A 27,834-nucleotide genomic window follows, 5' to 3' on the forward strand; every position below is an offset into this window, starting at 1 on the left:
CAGAAAATATAGGCCAGATAGTTCTCTGTGGATCAGTTCAAGGAAGGCTATATCTTCCACAAGGGAAAAATCCTCCTCCTTGACTTGCCTGCAATTAGCTTCTTGCACTGGAAAATAGCACTCCCCTTTGTAATCTAGGACTGCAAATTTGTTTTGAGTGCTTTATCTGAGGTACTCACTGGAAAGTTGCAACGGAAATGGTTTGGAACAAAACAATAATGTTCCAGTGCAAACTGCCCAAGACCAATCTACAATTGTTTCCTGAGCCCTGTCAAAGATTCCCTTTTCTGCAGTTTAGTCGTTGTTTGTCAGCAGCAATGGCAAATGCCTGCTGGCTGAAACATTTACTGATCACAGGGTATTCAACTTCCAGATTGCCAAACAGGGAGTAGTCAAGAAATCCTCTGTAATCCTCTCAGTTAAACAATCTTTTACAGCTTTCCCTTGCAGTGCCCATGTAACTTGCACAATGTATCTGGGGTAGGGGTGCCAAGCAACTTCTCTATTTGTGATATTTGTTATCCTGCCAAATTGAACTCATTTCCTTTCCTGTTTTGTTTGTTTATTTGAACTGTATTACACAGTCCCTCAGCAGTGCAGGCAAAAACAGGGTTATGGACCTACTTTCACAGGAGAACAGAGAGCATTCTCATCCAATTTTAATGCTTGCTTTTTAAATGTCATTTTCAATCTTCTCATTGCTGGAGCATTACTAAAACATTTCAGTATTTTACTCTGTAAGTTTTAAGTGCTGTTCATCAGCTGAAATGAATCCCACATCCACCACCTGCATACTTCACCAGAACTGATACTTCTGTAAGTCCTACACGGTTTCCCAGGTGCTTGAAGGAAGTGAGTGAGAGGAAAACAAGTGTTTTCTGTGACCCTCCATCTCGGTTGGTACCCTTGCCCTTGGCACCCTTGGGCAGGACTAGGTCAGCAGCAATGACTAAGCTATGTTAATTGCAGTTTGGGTTAATTAGGTCACTTCCCATTAGGACTGCCTTATTTACCAGCCCAACTTCTCTTGGTGTTACAACTCTCTCTGTGTGCGCACATCTGTGTACGTATATGCATATGCATATGTATATATAAGTAGGAATGCATATACGTCTGCATATACATATTCGTGTATGCATATGCATCTGCACAGACATTTATTTCTTTAGCTATACCAGGTTATGCTCATTAGTATTGAACAAACTTTTCTGCCAAGGGTTTCCTCATTTTCAACGGCTAGACCACTACCAGTTCAAATCAAGGATTCCAAGGGATCTTCAGTGACCTTTGAAAAGCACACGAATAGACATGATTGCAAAATTTTGAGTGCTCTGAGTATGTTGACTTCCAAAATTAACATCATACACTCAGTGTTTTGACAGTACTTAGGCTTTGGATGTGGAAGATGATACACCAGAGTTGGAAGAGTCAGAAGATCATCTAGAGAAAAAAGCAGTAGTTCTATCTGATTGCCTTAACTCACCTCAGAAACATGGATTCAAACTTTATGCAGATGAAAACAAAAATATAACCTCCACCTGTCATTTGTCTTTTAGTTTTCTAGGCAAAGCTAGAAAAGCAGAAGTTGGAATGGGATAAAATGTGTGAAAATAACAATTATCTGTTGTTTTGGATTATGGTTGTTTTGGTGTTGGTTTTGTTTGTTTGTTTTTATTTTGCAGCAGGCCCTTTAGAATTTGTAATAAAAATACAAATACCTTAGTAGCATTTATTACCAGATATTAATACTTAAGATTTTTTACTGCTAATCAGTACTATTGGTATAAAACTTTGGCAGTAACATCAAATGGAATCTCCTACATTTACCAACAGTGGAAGAGTGCTTTTCTCAAAGTATGGATTGTTGCAGGCAAAGCTCTATTAATTGTTCTGTTGATAATCGTATCAAGTCTTGTTTTGAATGAGTTCTTGCCTGTAGGATTAACAGTAGCATGTGTTCGCACAATAGAGAGTGCTGTTTATCAACCAGTGTGCCTAAAATATTTTTCTTTTGTTATTTTATTGTAAATAGCAGTATCTGACAGAGAATATGACATTTTTAGAATGGATTTGGTATGTTTCTGTGTAACCTGGTGACCCTGCCTTGGTGGGGGGGGGGGGATGGATTAGATGATCTCCACAAGACCCTTGTAACCCAAACTATTCTGTGATTCTGAGATTTGTATTTGTTTTATTAGAGAATTTTTTTTAAATAATGTTTTAAACGTCATATGAATGTCAAAAAATGTTCATGGCATTTAAAAAATTATGAGATTTATACTGTAAAGATAGATACTACTTAATTTAAAAAAGAAAAGGGGAGGAGGTAAATGTTTTAACAGAGGATCTTCACACTGCTCTCTCCTTTGGCTGTGATGGTCACAGGTCTCTCCACTGGTGCAGTGGCACTAACCTGGGGTGGGGATGCTGGTCCTTTCCCCGGGTGGGGGGGCAGCAGAAGCGCGTCCTGCAAACAACCCCCCACCCCACCCCCCCCTTCCCCCGTGCAGGGCCGGACCCCGCGCTGCTCCAGCGCCTTTCCCTGCCCTGCTCACCTGGCTGCACCTGCCCTGCAGAGCCTCAGCCCGCCCTGCCCACGGCCGAGCTCCGGCCGGCTGACGTCAGGATGCGATGGCCGTGACCGCCCGGGCCGCCGCTTCGCCGTCACCGCCAGCGCCGAGCACCGCGGGCAGCGCTGCCTCGGCTGCGGATCCTGCTACTCCTGCTGCCATTGCTGAGCCTGCCGCTGCTGCTGCAGCTGCCACTGCTGGTATTGCGACTGCTGCTTCAGCTGCAGTCCATCTCCCGGAACAGCCAGCACCAAGTTCTCCAGGCTGTCCGCAGAATGCTGCAGGAGCCCCAGAGGTCACCGCGCCGAGGCTGAGCGTGTGCACCGACAAATAACAAGCCAAGCTCGCTGGGGATTTGTAATGCAAGCAGCCTTTCCAGGTTTCTTTTCCGCTTTGCTCTCTTCACCCTGCTGTTGGATTTGAGATCATGTATGTGTTTCGCTGTTGATTACAGGAGGGTGTTAAAATCTAGGGAGGGAAGAGGATTCGGAAGGATTAATATGCTAGTTTTGATTTAAGGGGATTTTATTTTCTTTCCCTTTATCCCTGTCCTTCATCTTTGTCAACACAACTTTGCCTTTATTATTTTTATTTTAGGTCGGTTAATATTGTAGCTTTTGGGAATGAAAGAGATGGTTTTTCTGAGGACAACCAGCAGCCCAGTCTGATCTGGAGCTATCTCGGGAGAAGTGCTCTCATTTCCCAGATCGACAGCAGCTTGTCTGCCAGTCACTTTGGAAACTCAGTTTTCACCGAGTATCAAGCCTGTGTGTTTGGAAATGTCAGACTGGTGATACACGACTGTCCTGTCTGGGTAAGAGATTGGTCTCAGTCTTTTTTAGCTGCACCTAACACTGTAAGCTGTTTCATTAGAGTGAAAATATATCCTAATTTTAAATAATTTTCATTGTTGTGGGATTTTATTCATATTTTAATTATTGGAAATAGCAAAAACATATAAGATGCAACCAGGCAAATGCTGCAAAATCTCAAAGGTGCTACAAAAAGTTTCCTCTGACCACCTCCCCTGTAGGAAGGTGGTATTTTCAGCTATGTTGTTTCGTGGCTAAGATAATCCAGAAGAAAACTAGAATGCCTTTTTTGTGACACTGAGTCATGAAGTATCTCTCCAGATATTTGTCAACAATAAAATAAACCCTTTTTTTTCTCCTATAAAAATGAAAATGCAGTAAATTTTCCAGCTCACACAAATGACAGATTAAAAGATTTGATAACTTGCAAAATACAGTATGGGGAATAATTTTGCTTCTCTTACAAAGAATAATCACATCTTAACATTATTACTCTTATCTGATGGTAAATAAAAAAGATATTGGCACTGTTGCAAGTTGTCAGCACTTTTGTTAGTAAGGGAGATAACGTAGTTAGGAGAATGAGCAGATCAATGATTGTGTAAGAAATTATACCGATAATCTAAATTAAAACATATTTAATGACTACTTAGTAGCCTTAAAAAAATTCCGTTTAGCAGCTTTTAGAAATTAAAACAATAATCAGTTTCAGCTCCATAATTCTATTCCTAGAGTGATTTTTGTTCTTCTGTAAGGGAAGCCTTTTTTGGGATCTGCAGAAATCGTAACAGCTTCATGAAATACTCAATTGGAAGCTGTCAATCTTGAAACTGAACAATCCAGTTTAGCTGTCCTTCTGTTTTCTCTGTCTTTTTGCCAACTGCACTTACAGACACCAGTTCAGATGGACTGGGGAATCCTGTTTCTGATCTGTGAAGCTGCATGTGACCTGCACGTGCAGTTTGCTGGAGTCACTAGAGCGCAACAACGAGTTAAATCTGCTGAATATAAATTAAGGCTGTAGGACTTCAAAGGCTGTTTTAGAGGAATGGAGGATGGGAAGGGAGGTGGAAAGGCAAACAAGGATAGCTGGACAAGGTGGAAGAAAGGACCTAGATTGGAGACACAGTTGATGTTATGTTGTTTTACTGGTATTTGCCCTTCTGCAAAATTAGGTACTTCAACTCCTTATAATTTTTGCTCTTCAAAAGCTAGCTTATTATTGACTGAGGCCTTGTGTTTTTTTCCTTTATTAGCTGAAGAAGGCAGGAATGTTGAGGACGAAGTGGCATTTTTCTCTTAGTATAAGACATCTCAGATAGCCAGACTGGACTCTGCAGGAGTTACACCGGAAGCAGTGTCCTTCAGAACAGGACTGTTTTCCATAGTCTGAATGCTTGAGGTTTGCTGCGCCACAGTGGTTTCAGGGCTGTTCCTCTGGTAGCCTGGGGAAACAGTACAGGACCATTCAAAATGCTGACAGATACTGCCTCAAGTTATTTTCTGCATGAAAAAGGGTCCTTGCTGCAGGTTACCAAAACATATAGAGGTAGTGTATGGTGGACCTTGCATTATTCCTACCTTTTATCATCTGAGCATAACACAAAGGAAGTTTTTTCATTTTACTTAATATTTGTATCTCATCTAGATTAAATCATTTGGTCAAGGCAAGCTAATTGCAAACATAAATTTGGCACCTGAACATGCTGATAGCTGTGAGTCTCAAAACTCCAGGGTGCCCAGCTGCTCTTTTTGTCTTCCCCAGCCATCAGTCTGGAAAAACAGTGTGGATGTGAATTTACCGAGTAGAGCTTCCCAGTTTAGCCATCAACGCGCTTGTAGCAAGCGTGGGTAGAGCCCTTCTCAAATCTTCATTCGCGAAGCCTAGCCATGATGCTTCCCAGTGCATGAGGAGACCCTTTTGTACGGCAGATTGTGGTACAGGGTGAGTTTGCTTGAGTTCCAGTCTGCTGCTGGACACGTCTGTCAGCCCAGGAAGGGGACTTCTGAAGAAGATACTTCCATCTGTGCTGCAGATTACTTATCTCAGTAAGTTCAGGGGACTAGGAAGTTACAGAGAGTACACCCGTAAAATTTGTCCTGCTGCAGACCTGATAAGAAATTGCAGAAAAACCTTGAAAAAATGGGGAAGACTCTGCGATGTGCTGTGGAGAGCATAACTGGGAAGAAGGCTCTGCTGATGGAGACTGGATCTGTAAGTGGACCCTTTTCCAGTATTCCCAGTGCAGTTCTGTTGGATCCCAGGGAGATGCCAGGGGAACAGTCCTATGTTGTGGCCAAGCGCTGCTTGTCCCCACAAAGAGTACTTGCTATTGCTGATGCCTCAGATCAGGGGCTGGACCGGGTGGATGTGGGGACATTTACGAGTAGTTTTCATAAAGAGCGTGGGTATTGCAAGGGCACTTGTGTGAGGAATTTCGCTTCCATTCCATAAAGGCATTCATAAATCATTTTTAACAAAGTGCATGTTGTCTTGAGGGATCATGTGATTTTGTGGAAAAATTTTGTCTTCAGTGCCTCTGAAAGCTTTATTTTCAACATTAAATCTTGAAAAGTGTGACTTGCTAATGGCAAGAATATATTATGAGACACGTAGAATGGAGGCACGTAAGGCAAGAATGAGGCTTTTTCCTAATAAGTCCTGAGGGAATAGCAACAGAAGTATACGTAATAAGGTCACAGCTGTGCTGTTACTTTTTCCTTTTGTCAATGGCTGACTTGGGAAATGGACTTTGCCAAAAGCAGGAACTGTGATGGGGAAGAGCTGCTACAGGAATTTCATAGATGGAACCTGAAAGTAAGGTTATTCCTGAATCTGAACTGTTGCTCATCACCTGAAGAAATTCCCTCTGTCATTTTTGCACAAAAGGTTCTCTAAAAGTGATAGTGAAGGAGGCTCTAGATGCTCTGTCTCAGTAATGCTTTGTGCAAATAACATATTGTTGCTAGAGGGGCTTAAGGGATGTTAAATCTAGTGTGTAAGGGTATAAAGAAACTGCACAACAGTAGCAGAAATTGGGTGTCCTGAGATGCTGAGTTGGCACATTCTGCAGTTTTCAGTTCCTGATGTGCCCATGGCTGACCTTTACTGGGAAAGTAAGGTCCATCCCCACCAGAACTTCAAAAAATTTGGTAAAATCCTTCTTGATAAGATTAACAGACAGACATGCTTGTGGCATAGTGCACAGATCTCCACAAAGCTGCTATGACATGCAGCCACACACACACTCAGGAAACTCTGACAGCCTCCATCTTGTTTCTATAGGATTTCTTTCTCCTAGTAGTTAAACAAAGAGATATATTTGCACTCCTGCATGGTTGTTTCCAGTAAGGATTTTGCTAGTTTTCCTCATACCTGCAGAGATGAAAATACAGAAAGTTGGGCTCAGTACAGTACGGATGGGGGCATCATATGAGGCTATGACCATATTTTCTTTTTATTGTTTTGTTTTCCAGAATGTAACTGCTTTTCCTATTAGTATTATTTTCACTAGGAAAAAAAAAGCCAAACCTCTTACGTTTTTTCCCCTATGTTACATTGACCTCTTCAACCACTGTTTTGTTATACATGATCAAGCTCATGCATGAATCTCAGCATTCTCTGTTGAGATTCCCATCAACAAGTAACAAGCAATAGGATGAAATGAAACAACCTCAGATTGAAACGGAGAGGTTTAGATTGGATATCAGGGAAATTTCTTCACCTACAGGGTTGTCAAATATATGAACAGGCTGCCCAGGGCAGTTGTGGAGTCACCTGGAGGGATTTAAAAGACATAGATGCATTGCTTAGGGACATGGTTCAGCAGTGGGCTTGGCAGTGCTGGGTTAATGGTTGTGCTCAATGATCTTTGAGATCTTTTCTGAGGTAAACGATTCTGTGATTCTAAGAACAGCGTTAGGGGTGCCATTGGTCGAGTAGGGCATGAAGAGACTTCCAGGACAGTTTTACTGGATGATGCTCTCCATACAGAGCCAGGATGAGAGCTGGGGCCAGAGCAGCAGGTGTGTCTGTCTGTGTGGGTTACCTGGTGTCCTGTCCTCTCCTGCTAGTGGAGCTGGTGTCAGGATGGACCCACAGCTCAGTGTGCTTTGGTATCCAGAAGCCCTGTTCTCTGCTGTAGGTCAAGGACTAGTTTTATGCTGATACTAAGCAAGAGAGGCAAAGTTTGTTCTTCACGTGGGCATGACTGTGTTCATATTGACCAAAACCTTAGAAATCTTCCCAAAATCTTTGCTAGGTAACATGAGACTTAGCTCCATTGTAAAGTGGAAGGAGCTATAAATTATATAGAACTATAATACTACATGTGAAAGAATACCTATTAAATTCTGTGAGAAGTTTCCGAAAACATCCTTTCATTATTTTTGCTTGAAGTTGTGGCAGAGTTATTGTGTATTTTTGCTCTACACCTTGGTTATGTTGAGATGGGTGGTTGCAAACCTGGGCTTAACTTGAAGACAGACAATTAGAAGAAAATTGCAAAGGATCAGGCATCTGCCAACACAGAACAGCTAAATATTCTATTTTTTGCTTTGTATTGTATTTTTCCCTTAATCCTTTGTTGTCTTAAATGTACACAACCCTACTGAAAATTCTCTGTTGGGATCTTCGTTAGCTAAAACGTCCTAAAGGTGTCTCTTGGAAATTCTCAATTTTTTCCTTCCTGTGTGATCATGTACTGCAAGTGCCCATCTAGCTGGCTGTCTCGAAGCACTGTAGCTGGTAGTCTTAACTCCTAGAGGTGCTACATTTTTGTGTAAATGTTATATTCTTAACAGAGCCTACATGATTCTACTAAATGCTAGTTGAGACTTCCCTTAACCTGGGATTATAATAGTCTCTGACTGAGTTGTTTCAAAAATGAAAATACCAAGAGCAGTGCATTTAAAGTGCTCTCTTGTCAACATGGTTAATCATATAAGAACTGTTCTTGATAAATCGTTAATTGTGGTTTACTTATTGCAGAATAAGAGTATCTATTAAATCAATGGAATGCCTCTTATAATTTATTTTGTGACTTATTTCTTTGTTGAGGCAAGACCTGAGTTGGGAATGATGTGCACTGACAGTTTAGGCAAATATTCAAATATTTGCTGACTTTGATTTCCGTCAAGGTCATGCTACTTCTTGTACTTAAAGGATTGCAGCTACCTCACGATGTTTCAAACAATGACCCTTTTGAAGTGATCAAAAATAGTTTTATTGGCAATGGAAGTCACATCACTTGTTGATATTACTAATCTTTTATGTATTAGACTCCCATTAATGCTCTTATTTCTGTGACTTGTTCTTCAAAATTCACATGCATCCTCCCCAACCCAAACTTTGTAACCTTTAATCACTTCTTCTGTGCTCTTTTATTTCACTTCTTCACATAATCTTTATTTCATCACTGCTGATTTCCATTTTTTTTGCTCAAGATCCCAAGTTCTAGTTTTGCCTCATGCTATTCAGGGCTGCTGCAGAATCACAGAATCACAGCATAGTTTGGGTTGGAAGGGACTTTAAGGATCCTCTCATTCCAACCCCCCCTGCCATGGGGGTTGAGCAGTTTGCTCAGAGCCCCATCCAACAGGACCTTGAACACTTCCAAGGATGGGGCAGCTGCAGCTTCTCTGGACAACCTGTGCCAGGGCCTCACCATCCTCACCTTATCTTATCCTTATGGTCAACCTAAATCTACCTTCTTTTAGTTTAAATTTACCTTATCCTATCACAGCAGGCCCTCTTAAAAAGTTTTTCCCCATCTTTCTCATAAGCCCCCTTTAAGTATTGGAAGGACAAAACCAGGTTTCTCTGTTCCAAGAGGTGCCAGTATTTCAGGGGTTTTGAGTTGTTTTTCAGTTCTCTGGACCTGTTCCAGATTTGTGTCAAGAATTTTCCATTGATTTTACGTATAAAAATACCCTGGTATTTCTGAGCTTAGTTCCATGACAAATACATCATAACTGTGTATTGCATATGGATATGGCACTGTTGTAAAATAACAGGATATCAAACAGTTTTAGAGTGTAAGTCTTACAGCACAGAATAACAGAAAATTGAAGACAATATTGAAAAAGAAAGTTTAGATATGTGATTGAAATCCTTATTCTGAAGACATTAACACTTGTTAAAGCTATATGGAATCTCTTGTGAAACAGATAAAAATGCCACTGAATTTATTAAATTTAAATTTAACGACTCATAGGTACATAATATAGTTCCGTGGAACCCTTTCTCTAAAATAGTATAGTTGATAATGTTTTTGTATGAATTGCGAAAACCTTCACCACCAAAGATGCTTTTATTTTCTAAATGAAATAAATTTGAAGTTAAGTGACTAAACCAATTAACTTTTTCCTGCAAAGAGTATTCCTAGATAAAACCTGGTTTTTTTCTTCTTGAAGAATTCCTGTATCCATAGAAGACATTTATTTTGTATTATAATCAACTTGTTCTCAAAACAAGGAAATTACAAAATATGAATTCTGCTCTTTATTGTATGTCTTCAAATAAGAGCTAATCTGTCAAAAATACTTCTGTAAAGTTTTTCATTAAGAATATTGAATATTTCTCCTTTCTCTTTATAGACACTAAAATGTTGATTAATTTTTTTTTCTTTTTAGGATATATTTGCCAGTGACTGGTACACCTCTTGCAGACTCATTGGAGGAGCTGATATTATTGTGATTAAATATTCTGTCAATGATAAGACTTCATTTCAAGAACTAAAGGAAAGTTATGTCCCAATGGTAAAAAAAGCATTAAACCACTGCTCAGTTCCAGTAATAATTTCTGCTGTTGGTGCAAGAAAAAACGGTATGTATCCAACCCCCTATAACAACAGTTAAAATCTCATTTGGAAGTTAGGTATGGTGTAATTTCAGTTGAAGCTGGTTGTTTTTCCAAATTACTTACAGAAACAATTAGTCTGTCAGGATGACAGTAATATGCACATGTATTATGGCTCTATAGACTGATATATTGTCAAGAACATTGTGCTTAGTTAACTCCAGTGATGAAAGGCAACCTATCCTTCTTTAACCTCTGCAACAACTCTTCTTGTGGAGCCATCGCACATGGGGATTTAATCTTGTCCTTTGGATTAATAAACATGTATTTGCTTATGTGACATGAACACTAAGGTTAAGAGTTCTCTGTGGTCTTCTCTCAGGTATAAAGTACCTCGAGTGTATGAGATTAAAATATATATCTACCAATTTGCAAACACTGGAGAACTGGTGGGAAAAACCTTGAAATTCTCCAGGATATCATCAGATGAATGGACACACCAGCCTTTCAGGCAGCACAAAGTGTCACGTGCTGCTGCATCAACAGAGTTGACCTGTTTTGGTAGTTATGGTGTAGATATGGTATAGCTGTGGTGTAGCTTACCTGTCCACACAATGCCTTGTCCAGTCTGCTGTGAGAACAGCACAAACTGATTTTACACAGAATACTTAAAGCTGTTGTTGTGGCTGTTTAAACAATGTGGAAATCAGAGTCTCACATCTGCATAGTGACAGAGTTGACTTACAAGCATCCAGCAGCTAACAAGGGCAATGAGAACATGTTCACCTTTTGGGTAGACATTAGTAGCTCCTGTCTACAGCAGGTAATTAAAGTTCAGAAAGAGTACCACAGATGCCCATAGAGCAGAAATTTATTCTGTATTTCCAAATGTTTTTCCATTGTGTTTTTATTGACTTTCACATGGTTTTTTTAGTCACTGGACCTGATTTTTAATTTTTTCTTTTCCTACAGCAATGAATGCAAAACACGAGCCTGACTTGCCTTTTACTTTATGAGTTGATTAAAACAATTGTTTCTGAGCATCCCTCCTGTTAATGAGTAAGGGACATGATGGTTATAGGTGTAGACATTTATTTTATAATGTACATAGAAATATTCAGCTATATGAAGTGCATCTTCTCTGGATGGAGTGCTCAGTTTTGCCAGGGTCTACTTACAGATCTTCTAGCTCAGTGACTGATAAAGGACGGTTAAATAACTACATCACAATAAATATTCATTTTTTTTCCTTTAGTAATTCACTGATAATGACTAAATGTTTTTATGCTCTGATTTTTTGGGAGTAATAAATCTGCCATTCTAAAGGCTACATTGTCTTCCCCGTCCATGCCTTTTCTTACACTTTGTATTTAAGCACAGTATAGCACCGCACTGTGTGACTCTACTATCAGTGGTTTTTTTTCTTTTCCACCTTTTTTTTTTTCCTATTTTCATCCCTAAATAATGTGGCCATGGAAGACACTGGGCTGGATCTCTGGGTTTGCACTGGGACCTGTCAGAGCAAACTGCTGTGCACACAGAGAACTCTTTTGTTTCTAGGAGGTATTTGTGAACACAGCAGTTTGCTCATACAAACTACTAAGATCTTAATCCTCTGTAGTGGTAAATGGTGCTGCTAAAATAAATTATATAAAAAAAAATCTCATTTATTAGATGTTATCCATAGGTCTAGGCAGAAGACAGTAACATGGACAGCACATTTGAAAACACATACATGGCTGGCAGGTTCTTACTGGCATTAAGCAAAGCTGAGCCAGAGTGGTTAAAAGCTTTTTAACAGTTACTGCCATAATCTTAAAAATACCTATTTTGGTTTCAAAAAAATACATGTAAAATATGTGTAATTGAGCCATGTTCCACAGTAGGTACATACCCATCACAGTTTGGTCTGGAGTAGAAGTTTTCCCCTTTTTTCCCCTTCCATTACTGTGTGTGCTTCCTGCATGGACAGGCCACAGTACTCAAATGAGTTTAAGTGTGACATTAATAAGTGGTAACATTACCAGGCTATTACAAGACCTCAGCATGAACTAAAGCCAAACTTGGCTTCTGGAAGTCTGTCTGGACTTTTCTACCTTAACAAATTGAGTAAGTAATACTAATGTAATGTATACTGAGCTTTGTAGAGAGGCTGGTATTTTGAACTGATTAATAAGAAGTTGGGGGGGGTGGTCAGTAATTACAGATTTCTTCCTGTAAAATTACATTTCCATTTCCTGCATGGTTCCTTTCTAAATCTTTACAATTATTTAGGAATCTAAGAATTCCAGATCATTTGACAAAAATTGCCTTTTTTTTTTCATCACTTTTTACCCCAGGAGTGCCTTGCACCTGTCCCCTGTGCACTTCAGACAGGAGGAGCTGTGTCACAACGTCTGAGGGAGTTCAGCTTGCAAAGGAACTAGGAGCCACTTATCTGGAACTGCACACTCTTAATGACTTCTACATACAGAAGTACTTTGGAGGAGTGGTGAGTGAGAATTCACTGGGTTGGAAGCAGCGTGGCACAGGTGGGAGGTGCACAACTCATGTCAGGGCTTTGGAGAGTGAGTGGAGGCACAGGACAAGCTCTTCCACCAAGTTCCCACAGATAAGAGGTTTAGGTTAGATACTAGGAAGAAATTCTCCACTGTGAGGGTGGTGAGGCACCGGAACAGATTTGATCAGCGATGCTGTGGATGCCCCCTTGCCAGAAGTGTCCCAGACCAGGTTGGATGGGGCTTGGAACAGCGTGGTCCAGTGGAAGGTGTCCTTGCCTATGGCAGGGGGATTGGAACTGGATGGTCTTTAAGGTCCCTTCCAAGCCCAGCTGTTCTAGGATTCTATCTTTGTAGCTGAATTTGCAGTATCAAGGTTGTGGTTTTAACTAGGAAGGTTTAAGAAATCCGTGTGTCACAGAGAAATAAGTTGGCCACTTTCACTCGACAAGATACAATTAGCATATACAGGGGTTGTTAAATTGGGCATCTTTGTGTCTGTCATTTCTAGGAAGATAAAGTACACAAGAATTAACCACCATCATTTGAATAAATAGTCTTTTAAATAGTGCTAATTCCACCTAAATATGGTAGCTTCTGGTAAAAGAGTGTTGGGACTCTCCTGTATGTCTGGTCATAGTGTCAGTGTCTTCAGTCCTGCATACATTACCTGCTTATATTTCTTAGTTTATGTCTAGGTTCTTCTTAAATAATTAGAATTTTTTTAAAAAAAATATATTTCTTGTTTTAGCTGGAATATTTTATGATCCAAAGTTTGAATCAGAAGTCATCTGAAAAAATGAAGAAAAGGAAAAAGATTCAGAAGGGCCATCGAGTCCAGCCACCTCAGCTTGAACAGCCAGGTGCTCACTGATATCTGATCTCTGTTGTTGTTCATTATGTGTGTCATGCTCTTTGCGCAGTTAACGTTTGTAATTGTTGCTGTGAACTGTTCTGTCAGCTGTTCTGGTTGTGTTGCTCTAGTTACATTGTCTTCTAGTGATGGTTCAGTTATTTTGGGGAGAATTGTATGGCAATATGCAACATTGCAATGAACTTCTAGTTAATTTTAGATAAAACTAATAGTGTTTTTCTGGTTGACTTGATAAAATGATGAAAACATGGATTAGTACAAGCTTTACATAGAAGCTTTACAGACAAAGGAAGTTATTAGATCATGAATTATTACTCTACAGTATCATCAAGTAATGTTTTTATTTGCTGCAGATAAAGCAAGGGAGAGTTGTTTGGCCTCTGCATGTGATTTATAAGCATCTGATGCATTTATTCAGTGAAATAATTACAGTGAAATAATTACTGACAAGTAATTACCTCTAAATTTGTTGTTGTTTCTTCTTACACATGCTAGAAATTTGCTCAGACCCCTTAGGTTTGGGATACACAGTCAAGATTTCTTTGTAATCTAACTGTCTAAAGAGGGTTCATGAAAGGATGGACACTTACTATTAAACTAAGTATTTGTTGGTTTTTCTTTTTTACTATAACAACTATTTCCCTTTTTAGAGTATTTTACTGAAGACGTTCAAATGGCGTGTAAGAAGTTTTGTTATTGAATGCTTCTTTCAGAAATTGTCCCTCATTTGACCAGGTCAGTTGTCCGGTGGTTAACACTTGCTTCAGTTTTAGAGACTGACTTCTTGTCTTTCACAGAAAAAATGCCAATCCTGAAGGGTGAAGCCTCCCACTACAACACGGACCTGCACAATCTGCTCTGTGGCTGCCAGTGTGCTGATGTGGCCTTCTACCCCGAGGACCTCAGCACAGTTGTGGAGGCCCACAAGGTCATCCTCTGCTCCGTCAGCCCCCTCTTCATGCTGCTCTTCGGGGTGAAAAGCCCCGCTGACATCCATGACGCCTCCATCGTGCAGATGGCACAGAGTCTCTTCGCAGTGGAGGCGGGAGCTGCCTCCTCCACGGCCCCCCATGAGGCGCCACCCTGTGTCCTGCCCGTAAGGGTGGTGGTGAAGGACTCTGTCTTCTGCTCTTCTCTCCCTGACATCCTCCACTTCATTTATTCAGGTACGTGCCAGGAACAGGTCTGGCTGTTCCTTTCCTATGCGGCTGTTGGCTCTTGAAGGAGTATGTGCACCACCCCGAGGAACACGTCTTTGCTGTTGCAAGATGATGTTTCACCGTGTTTCTACCCTGTGTCTGAGCAATGTCTACATGAAAAAAAGCACGTTGCCTAGATTTAATAAAAATTTCATTAGTTTTCAGTCCAGATCTACTGAACCTAAATTAAGTTAGTCAATAAACTAACATCAGTAATATTCAAAAGCTTTGCAAAAAAAAATCTAGGGTTTGGGACAGTTTCAGATCCCAGACTTTTAAAATATTTTGAATGATTGCATATTCTAAACCCAGAGGCAAAAAGTACAGGGTCACTTAAGAAAACTCAAGTAATTTTTCTGCTGAGAAGAAAATGGTGGTAAATGGTTGGAGTGTAGGGACCTGTGATGTTGCGGGAGCTTTGCTCCGAATTCAGTACAGACAATGACCTCACCTACCTAATGCCATCTGTCTATTAAAACGGCACTGATATTTTCCTACCTTTTCAGGTGTTTCTTAGGAATCTTCAGCTGAAAGTTTATTTTGTTGTCCTTTTTTTTTTTAATGGAAATACTAAATATCTCTTTGTTCTTTGTAAAATATTTTTCAACCTGTGAGTACATAAGAATATATTTTTTTTATATTTGTTGAAAGAATTATTAGGCCTTTTAATGATGTATTCTGATTTTAAGTGCAATACTTAAAAAAAAAAAAGACCACAAATAATTACAGTGTTAGAGCTGCAACTCTAAAGAATTTCAATCAATATTTTTGTACTAATGTCTGCCTGACATATAAAAAGTATTTCTGCTTTAGTAGCTGAGACATGAGAACTGGCTTGTGAAGGCACAAGAAAGAATCTCAGCTTTCAGTTATAGATTGTACACTGAAGTTCTTTCCAAAACAGTGCCAAACATAAAGAACAGATACAGAAGTTTTTCAGTGTGAATGGATTTTTTTTTGTTCTTATTTATTGGAGACATGAATAGAGGATTAAAACTGGAATTTCAGCAGGTGATGGATAAGTGCAGTGTCTTGGAATCATAGAATCATAGAACAGTTCATGTTGGAAAAGATATCAAGTTCAACCACTAACCCAGCACTGGCAAGCCACCACTAAACCATGTCCCCAAATACCACATATACACATCTTTTAAGTCCCTCCAGGGATGGTGACTCCACCACTGCCCTAGGCAGCTTATTCCAGTGCTTGACAACCGTTTAGGTGAAGAAATTTTCCTGATACCCAATCTAAACGTCTCCTGGCACAACTTGAGGCCCTTTCTTCTTGTCCTGTCACTTGTTACCTGTGAGAAGAGACTGACCCCCTGGCTACAACCTCCTGCCAGGTTATTATAGAGAGCAATAAGGTCCCTGCTGAGCTTCCTTTTTTCCACACTAAACATCTTTGTAGACATCTTCATCTGTTACTATTTACAACTTCTGTCTTCTGCCTTGTGTGCACTAATTTTACTTTTTGCCTTCCTTTATGTCAAAGAGGTGTGAAACTGTGTAGTTGCAGAACTACACAGTTCAGTTAAAGAAATTCTCCAAATATTCAAACGTTGAGAATTTTTTTTTTTTCTGAATGTCTACCTGCAATATGTAGTGATTGAGCTGGGAGGAATTCAGAAATAGAGTTCGAAAGTGAGATACTCTAGGCTGTTGGTACTTACACTCTGTAAAGTACCGTGAAAGTTCTGTTGTGCAAGAAGTGCATCTTGCCCTTCCTAAACATCACATTTGGCTGAGCTAAATGCAACAGAATAAGGTTTCTGTGGGATCTGTTTGGTGTTGATATCCTCTTTGCCTGCTGAGGCCTGTGCCTTGTTGATTTCTAATCCATCTCTTCCTGGTCTTGTTACAGGTGCTTTCCAGTGGGAACGATTAGAAGAGGATGTAAAAAAGAAGTTGAAGGATGCAGAAAAAACTGAACAAGTGCTTGAGAAAGTTAAATGCATCCTGAAAACTCCAGGGAAGGTACATCTGGCTGCCTTGGGGTCACTGTTAGTTACTTAAATCTTAAAAAATTATTTTGTAGGCAAGGTTTCCTTGTCAGCCTTTGTTTTAAAGTGATTTTGGCTTTCAGAGCCTGTACTGTGTCATCAGTGGGTGTTTGCAGGCACATACAGCATAGAAATATGGAGATGCTGATGCAATGTGCAGAATTAATGTAATCAGTAAAAATCACACAAGTGGGTATTCTAAAAGGATTACTTGTATTCACAGCTTTGCACATTGTCTGACAATATGATTATGTGTTGCTAATTCCCATGTAATAGAGGCTGCCCAGGAAAGCTTTGCTTTCCTGAACATATGCCAAAAGTTGGGATTCTGCAGTAGATCCGAAGGGGTGGTTTCTCTTACAAGTGCTGTGATGTGGAAAGCTGTCAATATCTTTAATTCAGTAGATGACTTCACAGTAAAATGTAATTTTTTTCCCATTATTAATTTAAGAAAAAGTTACAATATAGAGCTAGTTTTAACAGTCATTTGCTGGTGGAGCTTGTATATTCCCTGATGATACAGAATTTGATCGAAGTATTTCCATCTGTCTAAGCTGGAACCAATCTCAGACTCTCTTGAGATAACACAAAATAAAGATCAAAAAGTTACTGAGCTGTTTCAAGCTTCTGATTACTCAGTTGTAGGCTTGCCAGTCCTAAGTGTCTGCAACTAAAACATACATAGTTTTGGACTTGGAAAGGACTGAAAACTTTCAAGACAATAAGCCTGAGTTGTCTTTGTTTCTTTTGTTCTTTTTTTATGCCTTCAAACTACTTCTACTTTACATTAAAACATTTTTCTTTGAAGACCAAAAAAAAGGAATCTTAATTTTATAATTTTAAAAAATGATAAATAATAATTTAATATTTTAACGGTTAATTTAACCTCCTGTGAATTCCACCTATCACAGTCTAGCAATATGATTTTAATGCTGTTCCTTTTGGTACCTTTAGCTTCCATTTTGAAGGTAAGAAAACCAAAACTGAAAACTAACTGGGAATATACTGGGTTTTGGAGGGTCTCAACACTGGCAGGCCCAGATTTTTGTAAGAGAAGTGTATGTTGCAGCCTGTGAGCTCCCCCTGCCTCTGTGGAGGCAATAACAGGGCAATATCAAGAAACACAAACTTTCAGCTGCCTTGTATCTGTGCACAGCATTGTGCTGGGGGCGGACGTATGTGTGTGTATGTGTGTCCCCCACCCTGCTCCCCCCAGAGTCCTCAAACCTTGTGTAACTGCAGCGTTGGGACTGAACAGGGACTGCGTGGAAAAGTGGGGAGTCTAGGAAACTCTGATGTACCCACGCCTTTGTGGAGGCGCTGGAAGAGGGAGTTTTGTCACAGATCAGACAGGACAGTGTGAAAGCTGGGGTGTGACTGTGGGAGGCAGAGCCCCCTTGGAGCTGCTGCACTGTAGGGAATAGGGAAATAGATGATAAAGGTGATTGCAGAGGAATGTGCGTGAGAGAGGCTGTTGTGTAGTTTCCCCATATAAATGATGTCCTGTAGTCTTTAATTCTGTGGGCAACTACACGTGACAGTGCTTTATTTCCGATTATTTTTCAGCTAAACCCTGTAAAGGACTGCAGGTCTCACCAGATAAAGCAGTTGTATAATACTTCCCTCAGGCTGTTCTTTAACACACCTGTCCTAGCTGATGTCATCTTCAAAATACAAGGTAAGGCACCTCTGTTCCCCTTGGCATGGGCACCACTGTGACTCCAGCCTTTATCTTTTATCCCCTCTGCAGGAGCGTGGGACATGGAGGCCACCGTGTTCTGTGGCATCACAACGAAGGAAATTTGCTGTCACTGTGGAAGGCAGGGAAAGCTTGTCCCTGTGGATGCCCTGCAGCAGTGTCCATTATCAGCATGGTTTATCTGGGCTAAGCCTGTATGAATAGCCTTTGCCTGTCATGGTAGACTTTGTGCCTCCCTGATTGACATGCACCCCTTGGAGGCTTAATAAAATGAGGGATGTGCTACAGGAATAGCAGTGCCACAGCAGCAAGGCTAAAACAGGAATTGCACAACAGCATCAGTGACTTGATTCGATTTTGTTCTATTATATTCTATTATATTTTGATTTATTGTTATTATATTATTTTTTGGTTTATTCTGGTTTGGTTTGGGTTTTTTTATCTTGTTTTACTTTGTTTTATTTTATATTGTTTTGTTTTATTATTCTTTATTCTACTTTGGTTCATTCTATTTCATTTTGGTTTATTTTATTTTAGTTTACTTTATTTTATATTTATCTCACTGCTGTTCCCACCCACACAAGGACTGGAACATATTCAAGGGTTCTACCCTGCATCACGCTTTGGTTAGTCATGGTCTCCACATCTGTGCTCATTGCCCTCAGTGAAAAGACCAGAGATGGTGGTTATTGACTCCGCCTTCCCTCTGTGCATCTCAGGCTGCTTCTGGCTGCGGATTGCCTTTCTTGTCCCTCCGGAAGCTGACAGGGACTTGCTTCCTCAGGCTTTACCAGCATGGGCAACCCAGCAATGCACGTACATGTGCTGGGGTTTGATGACCTGCAGATCTGGTGCCATCAACACCCACGACATTTTACTGCCTGACATGCTACAGTGTCATTTCTGGAAATTAAATGTATTCATCCTTGAAATGAAAGATAAAGGCGGAGAAATGTGTAGCGTGCGTTTGTGAGAATAAGAATGAGATGGGTTTTAAATGCTTAATGATTTTCTCAGTTGTCACCCTTCATGCAGAAATAGTCTTTTAGAATTAGAGAGTTGTTTAATTACTTTCAGCTTTATATCTAAATACTTCACTTAGGAAGCATTAATCCCTCAAGTATAAGTACGCAAGGGCAAGGAAATCCTTTCTAGGTGTTCTATTTAATGTGCAGGAAAAAAACCCACAAAAATGTTTTTGAAAATGAGAGGACAGTACTGATGTTGAGTGCAATGACATGAACAATTCACCTCAGTGTCCTACTCCTGAAAGAGGCTTTGTGGGAAGCTGGTGAAATCAGAACAACACTATATATTTTGCAGGAAAAAATCCAAATGAATGTGTTGGCAAGTATTTTAAAAAAGCATGTGTGTCCACTGGTAAAATGTGAAGTGTTTTTTCCAAGACTTGATACATCTTCCAATCCTTTTTCTCTAATTCATCAACCACAACAACTGTATTAAAATTAAATAACTACTAAGAAACTGAAGGCTTAAGTCTTGATCAGACAAACTTGTAAGTTACCAAGTAATTCCTTGGATACTGAGCACTGCTTTGAGCTTTCTAGCTTACAAAAGTCCTTGGGAGCCTTGGAAAATGGGAGCCCATTGTGTTTGTGTTAATACCCATAAAGTGACTGAACCTCCTAATTAGTAGATAGATGTCCATTTACATGCACATACAGAACTGCATGCATTCTACATCTCAGCAGCATCATATGTATTACTTGTGTCATGACCACAAGCAAGTGTTCTCTCTATATAGAAATATATACATTTTGTATGCAGCTTAGGCATTTTGGAAGTAGAAGCACAGGGGAAAAGAAATAGAACAAAAAATTTAAAAAGTGCCAGATGACTTCAAAGAATTAGATTGATGCCAGTGTTGTGATTAAAGAGAAAATGAAGACAAAACTTCTTTGTAAGTATTTCCAGTATATTTATATTGCATGTCAGTTAATCTGTGTATTATAATTTTGGTTAAAACATTTATATGGAACTGTAAAAGCTCATTTCCATTATAGTTGCTGTCCTGACTGGCACTTGCTTGGCACTGTCTTGAGCACAGACAGGACTTCTTAGTTCAGCTAGACTCTGCACCATTCTGAGTGTCAGGGCTGGCAGCACTTTCATTAAGAGCCTGTAAGACCTCTACCACACATGACTCTTGGCCTCACTAGGTTTTCCAAGTATTGCAGTAAAGTAGAGAATTCACTTGCAAATAATACAAAGTGAATAAATTTCTGGACAAATTCATCAGCCTTTTTTTTCCCTAAGACAACTATCTGGAAATTCACTGAGGCAAAATACTTAATCCAGGTAAATTTCTACTTACTTACTGGACTTAGTGGGATTCCATCTGGAGTAATTTGCCTTTCTCTGCTTTGTGTGATTCTTCTGGTACACACGTTCTTTACCAAGGGGTACTGGTGAACACAGATTACTCATAAAATCATAGAATGATTTAGATTGAAGAAGACCCTTAAGATCATCAAATCCAAACACAGATCATTTGCATAACAATTCATAGCATTGCCTATTTGCACAGTGGAATGGAGGTTCAGTTACTGTGAACTGATTTATTCTATTTTGTCAGTTCTGTTTTGGTTTAGTCTGTTTCATTTTTGTTTAATTATATTTTATTTTATTTTATTTATTTTATTTTATTTTATTTTATTTTATTTTATTTTATTTTATTTTATTTTATTTTATTTTATTTTATTTTATTTTATTCTCACTCATGCTGCCACCTGCACAAGCACAGGACATCTGAAGTACAGTGGTGTCGGAGTTTTTGGTGTTTGAAAGCCCATTTCTGGCATAAAATTTTACCCTATTTGTAGCCTCTGGTGTTGGGAGTAGGCTGTCATAAAAAATTTGGCATTCCGTTTTGTTTGCTGGTGGCTGCTAGGAAGATGTGATCATCTTGGCCGGTGTGAAGTGAGTATGCTATAAGTTACTGTTAACTTCAAACACTTTAATCGTGTTCAGTGAAGTAAAGACGTTCTAAGACAGCATGAGCTTTAAAAGAAAGACCTTTCTGTGTATATAAAATCACTGTGTATTTTTATCTTGTGTCTTGCCAGGTGCAACTGTACCAGCCCACAGGGCAGTTCTGGTGGCTCGCTGTGAGGTTATGGCAGCTATGTTTAATGGTAATTATCTAGAGGCAAATAGTGCCCTAGTTCCAGTGTATGGGGTTTCCAAAGACACTTTCCTCTCCTTTCTAGAGTATCTTTATACTGACTCCTGCTGCCCAGGTAAGAAAATTTTAAAATACATGTATACTTGTGACTGATACCTGTGACTCATTTTTCCACAGCGGGGCATTGATAGAGAGTAATGTAGCAGCATTTCTTCCAGTGAAAAATGCCAGTATTTTAATGTCTCTAGAAAGAGAACTTGTTCATATGGTGGAGTAAACAAATCAACTAAAATCAGCTGTAGGCAGAACAAATATTACTGAAAAAATTATTTATTTGATTTGTACTTACATAGCAAGACTCAAAAAAGTGAAGTTTCATTCCTAATCCATTACCATATTTGGAATTTTCTTTCTGCATCACAATAATACTGCTTTCTAGTCCTTATTCTGGGTTTTATTTCAAAATTGTCATTTTTTTAACATGCACATAGTTAACTTCCATATAAACAAGGTCAAATGTTAAGATTTACTTATTTATACGCATGGATATCTTACTTGTATGTAAAACCAGGAAAAAAGTATGTCAACTGGAGCATTTGGCAAGTAAAATAGAGCTAAAATATTCTTTGTGTCTTAACCTATGTCTTTTTTTATGAGAAGAAAATCTACATACTAAGTATGAAATATTATTTAAATACAGCTGATTTTCCCTTAATATAATGAATGAATTAATAGCATTGTGACAAGTATTTTTTCTTTTGCTTTCTTTTGTAATAATTCTACTTTGTTCTTAGTTTTACTGTAGGTTTCTCTTTTCACTCAGCCTAACATTTCCTTGTCCATCAGTTCAAGTTTGCAACCACCATAATATATTTTAAAAAACATGGTGGTTCTGGTTTGTATTTGGCCTTTTTACTATATTTTCTTGTAAAAGTATCATAGAAATATTTTTATGGAAAAGAAGTTGGAAAACTAAATCCTCAGTCATAACTTCAGTAGATTAGCAGCACTTGACTCAGCATCTTCAAGATACAGGATATTGACAGGAATTTTTTACACCTACCTACTGAAAAGTTCTAAACACTCTTTTCTCCTTAATGAAATAGCTTACCTGGAAAAAGGTGATATAGCAAGCTTAAAATTATAATACTGAAAAATAAGGTGATCACAGGAGTTTGATTTTGTGCTTGTTGCTATGTATTTAAAGGATGACTTAGTGAAAAGTAGCTTTGATCAGCTTGTCAGAAAGGTAAAATACATGTAAATATATGTTTTGTTGTTTTTCAGCCAGTATTCTCCAGGCTATGTCTCTGTTGATCTGTGCAGAGATGTACCAAGTAATGAGACTTCAGCATATTTGTGAGCTCTATATTATCACGCAGCTCCAGAGCATGCCTAGCAGGGAACTGGCATCCACCAGTCTCAGTATTGTTAGCTTGCTAAAAAAAGCTAAGGTATGTGTTGTACGTGTTAAATAAGAATATATATGTTGTTGCCTAAATGGCTGTGGGGAACAAAAGACTCCAAGACAAATTAGGTAGGAGATAAGATAAGGATACAAGGGCTTTAATGAGCCCCCAGGCTTTCTAGAATACCCCCAACGTGTGCTCTCAAATACAGGTGTTCACAGTTTTTATAATGATTTTCACGCAATCCCCGTCCGACCACTGCCCGGGTTCTGCCCCCGCCACTCCTCTTGGGAATTGGGTCTGGGGGCGTTTTGGGACCCCCTCTTCTTCATCTTCATCTTCCTCAGAGCACATAATGTCCTTGGAGGCCTTCCAGAGTCCTAGGCCTGAAGATTGTTGCGTCTATGGCTATATCTTCTTGCATAGGGTTGGGATGTTCTCTACAATTCTACCTTGAAAATGAGAATAAACAGGCCAGTGGAATTTAGGGGATTGATATGGGAATAGGTAACAGGGTTTGCTACGTGTAGTTGGAGTGTTAAAGGGTAAAGGGATAATATGCTGCTACTCTAAAATCTACATTTACTACATAACTACTTCTAAGATCTACAAAAATTTTAAAAAAATCAAAACTCCAAGGTATCATGTTGACTCTAATTAGTTGTTTAATTGCTAAGATTTTAAAGATCTTAATAATCTCTGTTCCTATTCGTTCTTGGGTTTTCAGCTGTTTTCATATTTCCATCAATGTTTTTTCCTTTGGTTTGTCCCACAGTCAAAACTTTATTTAGTAAATTGCTATATGGACAGGGAAAATTTGAAGTACTTTGCCATATGAGAAGTGGTTGTTCTAGACATGCTACCATTACTTGTTGTTTGTGTTTCCTTTCTTCTCACAGTTTCACAATTCTGATTGCCTTTCAACGTGGCTTCTTCATTTTATTGCCACTAACTACCTCATCTTCAGTCAAAAGCCTGAATTTCAAGAACTTTCAGGTAATTTATCTGTTAGTTCTGAAACAATAAGTGTTTTCTTGTTCTGCTTAGATCAAAAGTGATGTTCTGGGCAAAACCACTTTTACATGAGAAGATGATTAGGGTTTCCTTAGACTGTATATTCTACCCCAGTGGGATGGTTTACCACCCTACTGCGGGACCAGCAAGTGACAGAGCCAGCACTGCATCACCCTGTTTTTTGGTTCCTGTTCTGATGGCCAGGTTCCCATCCATAACTGAATTGACTGGAACACTTTGGACATTTTTTGCTAACCCTTTCACATTATCTATATGATTTTGTTTAGTTTGTACATTTGAATCAAAGTAATGGGTCATTTTAATACATTCTTTTTTACTGTTTAGTTTTCCTTGAACAAGATAGGATTCTTTCAGTGCTCTCCAGCAGATCTCATGAAATTGAACAACTATTGTCCATGCAAGTAAATAAACCTAATTTCTTCCAGGGAACTGATACTCATTTTCCAAAACAGTGTATTTGCTTCCTGATGTGTAACTCTAGAAAAGTCTGAGTCCCTCAAAGGACCAGGAGCCACTGCTGCAGGCTGACTCTGGAAAATCTGGGGTAGGGGGATGAAAATGCATCTTCCTGCAAAGACACAGGGGATTCATCTAAATAATATGGCAAAAAAATTCTTTTACCTGATTTTGTCAGTGACAAAACCCACATGCGATAAGAGATTAAAATCTTGCTGAATTCTTAACTGTGTGTCTCACCTTGCATTTTGTACTGATCCTAAGACTAACTGTTGGCCGAGGAACTAACATACTCTGTTTTGTAGTGTTGCAGCATTGAAAGATCCTTGCAATTGACTACCACACATGGTTATCCTCTAGGTACAAAGAATGTACATCTTTAAGAATACTTCTCTGCTCTCTTTAATGAGTATTGTATTAATTAAAAAAAAAACAACGAACCAACTTGTTAATTGCTAACTAATAGTAACGTAACATCGTGTGATAACTTGTGTGTCTGGGCTATAGCAGAGCTTGTGCAAAATTGGCAGCACTCGTCTTTATTTCTCATGTTGCATTTATATCCTTGATGTTTTTTAACTAATTTTAAAAGACACTTTGCAGCCTGTGCACTTATGCTGTATGTTTGCATATTACATTTAATTCCTCTATTGCTTTGTCTAGTGGAGGAGCGCAATTTCGTAGAGATGCACCGATGGCCTTCCAATTTGTACCTGAAGCAGCTTGCTGATTACAGGAACTATATCCACTCTCAAAAGAGCCACTGCACAGTAATGTAAGGAGACTGAACACATGCAAAGTGCATCTTGACTGCGAAATCTCGAATACAGAATATAAAAACCATGTCAGGAGTGAAACCAGGTGCTGACCTCCTCTGGAACACTCCATGCAATGCTGTAGTGCACTGACAGATGTTCTCTGTTTTGCTGATAAATCATTCTAATTGTTTTCTTTAAGCATTGAGAAACATATCTTGCAGATTTATTTCAAGAACATACTACCTACCTGTGGGGATTAAATGTAGTACGGGACAGTGTCATGACTGTCATCTGTTCCTCATTCTAGTTCCTTTATTGTTTATTTTACTGGTTTTCATGGTTATTTATGGCTGCTAAACTCGAATCTGTTGAAAAACGACTGGTTTTGTAAATCTGTTTATAATAGCACAGTAGCAGTGCAGGGAAGCTGAGAAGCCAAATTGTAAGTTCTTTATACATTTCATAGTGCAAAAATTTACTGCAGCATTTGTTGGTTTTCAAGATAAAAAGTAGGCTTAATAAGCATTTTAATTGCTATTAGTTTTCTATTTCAAGGTAAGTCCGTAGTTCTCTTACAATCCTGTGAGTAGATACTTTAATCCCAGAGGAATGCCCATGCATCACTCTATTCTCTAGTGGCTCCCAAACACCTAGAAATTGGAATAATTTTTCTTGCCAGTAAATAGGAGAAGAAAGCCTGTTTTAACAATCTAGAAACACCTTTGTTAGTGTGGTCATGTTGTATTTTTTCCCTATGAGGAGAAAAACCAAGGAGAACAATATCTGCTCAGAGTGTACCCATATGGTACTGATGGACTGGGAAGAAAGGGTAGGGGTCAACAGCCTTTTTGTGAGAAATCTCACTGGCAGAAGTAACTTTTTTGGGAAAAGTGGGTCTTGTAACCACAGGCCCCCACAGCAGCTGATAGCACAAATATCAGGTGTGCTGATCTTGGAGGAGATAACCCTTTTGGATAGACCAGATAGGCAAGGATTGTCAACTTCTGTGGTGGGACTTTGAGCTTGACCCCCCGCATTGAGGACTCAGTTTAAGTTGAATTATCTTCATATGCTCAAAAGCTACACTGTGTGAGACAAACCTGGCTGTAGATTCTTTATTATAATAGAGAAATCATGAATATTATGACTGGGATGACCCTTGCAGATGCTATTTATTATTTTCTTGACCAAAATTATGTCATGCTACTAACTTAGGGGTATACATAGTACTAATGCCAAAATGAACCCAGCCTTTACATGGGTACCTACCTGAGCATAGGGGCTTTTCTATTATAAAAACTTACCGAGGAACTAAATGCTTCATAATCATGCTCACACTTTCAATTTAGCTTTTTCATTTTGGTACGTAGTCTGAGCCTGGAAAGATAAAGGAAATACACTGAAAAAAATTCCTTAGTGTTTTCTCAGTATTCACAGCATACCACATTAAATGTACCTGGAAACTGCACCTGTGAGAAGAAGGTGGCACAGCAAATTGATGGAGCTGAACCGTTTTTTTTTTTTACTTTAGCTGTAAGAATTTTTTTTATATTTCAATACAGTTTTATAGGTGAATTGTTCTTTTCAAATTCCATGATAGAGTCATAGAGATGTTTTTTTTCTGATAATATGTTGCAGAGCTTGAGAGGGTACTTCCTTTGTTATTTTTATATACATACACACACAAAAAAACCACTTGTAACTCAGCTGGCTACTGCAGGCTCAAAATTCTGAGGTTACTTTTATGCAAGAATGATAATTTTAATTTTTTTCTTAAAACTTTACATCTGAAGATCCTAAAATTCTTTAAAAGTTGAGATATGCTTATCTATGCCTTGCATATAAGGAGTCTGAAAGATAAAGAACTGCACTGCCTTTTCAAGATCACTAAACAGAACTGAAAGGAAAAAAATAAGTAGGAAAGTTACATGTATGGAACTTAAATGTGGAAAAGGTAATTTTTGTCATTATATAGCTATAAAAAAACATAAATTAGGGTTATATGTGATACGACTAAAACTGTAAGTTTTTTGAAGCTTAAAGCATGGACAACACTGAGCATACAGCAGAACTCCAGCTTGCCTGGACACCTGATAGCACATGCTTCTACCAGCAGCCTGCTCAGTTACTAAAAATGGGGATTATATTGGCTCCTACTGATATCCTGTGCAGAACTGATACAAAAGCTGTATCAGTTCTGTGAATGCTTGTCTAAGCTGCATGTAGTCCTGAACTTCTGATACTTTGAGAACTTTCCCAGGTGTTTTGCTAGAAGTTAGTCTGTTGCCAGTGATTTGTGTATGGATAACAGTAACAAAATACTGGTTTTAACTGTCTGTAAATGTTTTATAGTTGTTTAAAAGTAGGCTTAATGGAAATACAAACATTTATATCCAACCCAGATTTTGCTATTATACATTTTAGCCAGTAGTAGCCACAGGTTTTATACAGAGAAGTCAGGCACTGTAAAAATATTTATTATTATATCAACAGATTAATGCATACTACTATTCAGACATTAAAATAGCTTTCCGTTTTACTCAGTGTCCCCGTGATGCTGCCCATATCAGGTGCAGA

The 27,834-nt window shown here is 38.9% G+C and overlaps 1 protein-coding gene across 1 annotated transcript; it reads left to right on the plus strand.

Annotated features, from left to right (window-relative positions):
- Positions 1–2,687: 2,687 nt before the first annotated feature.
- On the plus strand, positions 2,688–27,205 carry RHOBTB3 (Rho related BTB domain containing 3). The gene is made up of 12 exons (XM_027878013.1): positions 2,688–2,999; positions 3,168–3,384; positions 10,016–10,208; positions 12,521–12,672; positions 13,431–13,542; positions 14,351–14,719; positions 16,617–16,729; positions 18,322–18,433; positions 21,541–21,714; positions 22,887–23,053; positions 23,908–24,004; positions 25,163–27,205. Coding segments are annotated over exons 1-12 (1,824 nt in total). The 5' UTR covers positions 2,688–2,997; the 3' UTR covers positions 25,279–27,205.
- Positions 27,206–27,834: the final 629 nt, after the last annotated feature.

The sequence above is a fragment of the Empidonax traillii genome, unplaced genomic scaffold (genome assembly GCF_003031625.1).
Source record: "Empidonax traillii isolate 1590-97213 ecotype Southwest subspecies unplaced genomic scaffold, ASM303162v1 scaffold37:size1818073, whole genome shotgun sequence".
NCBI classification, from domain to species: Eukaryota; Metazoa; Chordata; class Aves; order Passeriformes; family Tyrannidae; genus Empidonax; species Empidonax traillii.